General features: G+C 34.7%; 1 protein-coding gene across 2 annotated transcripts in view; it reads left to right on the top strand.

Annotated features, from left to right (window-relative positions):
* AUH (AU RNA binding methylglutaconyl-CoA hydratase) overlaps positions 1-1,508 on the top strand; it is a 103,412-nt gene that overhangs the window by 97,907 nt on the left and 3,997 nt on the right. For both annotated transcript variants that reach the window (XM_031059055.1, XM_031059056.1), the window contains one exon: positions 907-957. In XM_031059055.1, coding sequence (XP_030914915.1) covers positions 907-957 — 51 coding nt within the window. The remainder of the gene's footprint in view (positions 1-906; positions 958-1,508) is intronic.

Below are 1,508 nucleotides of genomic sequence, written 5' to 3'. Positions count from 1 at the left end.
GAAAATTCATAAAAGGCAGAAAAACAAAATAATTAGTGAACGACTTTATTGGATCACAAGTGTAACAGCTAAAATTTTTCATTGAAATGTAATATGTTACAGCTTAGGTATGGCATTTATTGGTGGTTATTTGTGGCTCAAGCACCTTAATAGAAAGACAATTAAAAGTACAGTAAAAATTTTAACATACGGTGATTCTGGAAAGTTGATTGATCGTTACAACTTTTTATTAGTACTGTCTCATAAGCATTTGGCTTTTCCCAAATCAACCGCCCTGAATATCCAGAAGCTGATGCTGATGGATATGCACAGGACTGAGATGATTCCCAAAGATGTCTTGCAGTTCTGCAGCACATTGGAGGCAAATGTGAGAATCCCTCTGCTTACTGGGATCTCAGCTGCTCATGGGAGAGTGTCATCACTTGACCAGAGCAGGCTTTGCAATAGCATACTGTAGGTTTGAAGCTTGCATCAGTTAATTTTATTTCATGATTACATATTTTCACATGTCTCCATTGTGCAGTAGTAGGGATATAGGACTGACCTTGCAAAGACCTATAGTGATGTATCTTAAAGTGGCCATTCTGAGCCTTGTTTTGAAGGAAATTGATAAAGCTTGACAAATGTGGACACACTCAGCACCTTTGAAGCATAAACCAAACACAATAATTAGGTTCTTTTGAAAATAGTATACTTTTACTTTTTCTTAATATTCAAACTCAGTTTAGAAACAAGTGTCTACTATAATGATAAAATCTAGGATATATGGCTTTTATATACTGTATATTTAACAAAAGTCCAAAGTCTAGATGATCCTAATATAAGATTAGGATTATGTGCAGACTCTTCTGTTACAAATCTTGCAGGTTTTGATAACATGTAAATAAACTTTTTCTCTCATTTTAGGGACCAGTAGCAATGAGAGTTGCAAAACTGGCTATCAATCAGGGAATGGAGGTAAGGATCTGTACTTTCTATGAGAGTAGGCTGGAAGTCAGGTTGGCAACAGTTGTACTGAGGTGAAATTCTTTTTCTAGAACTGTTTTTATTTTATCATTGTGTAGTCTTTCAAAGTCTGTTTGGTCAAAACTTTCTAAAGAATGAAATGTAATTTTTTTAATCAGGCTCCTGAGATGCTGATTTCTGTAACAAGGCTTAGTAACCTCAAGAGTAGTGTAATCTGCTAATTATTAATAGTAGAAAGTAAACATAAACTACTTTGAACAAATTGTGTTTCAAATCTCAGGTGGGAAAAATGATCGAAGTCATACTCTGTTAAGTCTGTCAAGCTCTCAGTGTTTAGTAACTAATAAAGGCTGAAGGGCCTATTATTTTTTAAAAATAGTTTAATAGCAGTTAGTGTTAAAATTGTACCTGGAACCTGATTTCGTGTTTGATTCTGATTGCCACTCCATTGCCACACTATTGACCTAGCTCTAAAGCTCATTTAAAATCCCATCTGGACATGTGTTTTACTTTAGTTGTACATATCCTAATGCTGAGTTCAG

This window comes from Geospiza fortis, unplaced genomic scaffold (assembly GCF_000277835.1).
Source record: "Geospiza fortis unplaced genomic scaffold, GeoFor_1.0 scaffold167, whole genome shotgun sequence".
Lineage (NCBI taxonomy): Eukaryota > Metazoa > Chordata > Aves > Passeriformes > Thraupidae > Geospiza > Geospiza fortis.
Note: the sequence above shows the minus strand (reverse complement) of the source record. Positions and strands in the feature narration are given on the sequence as shown.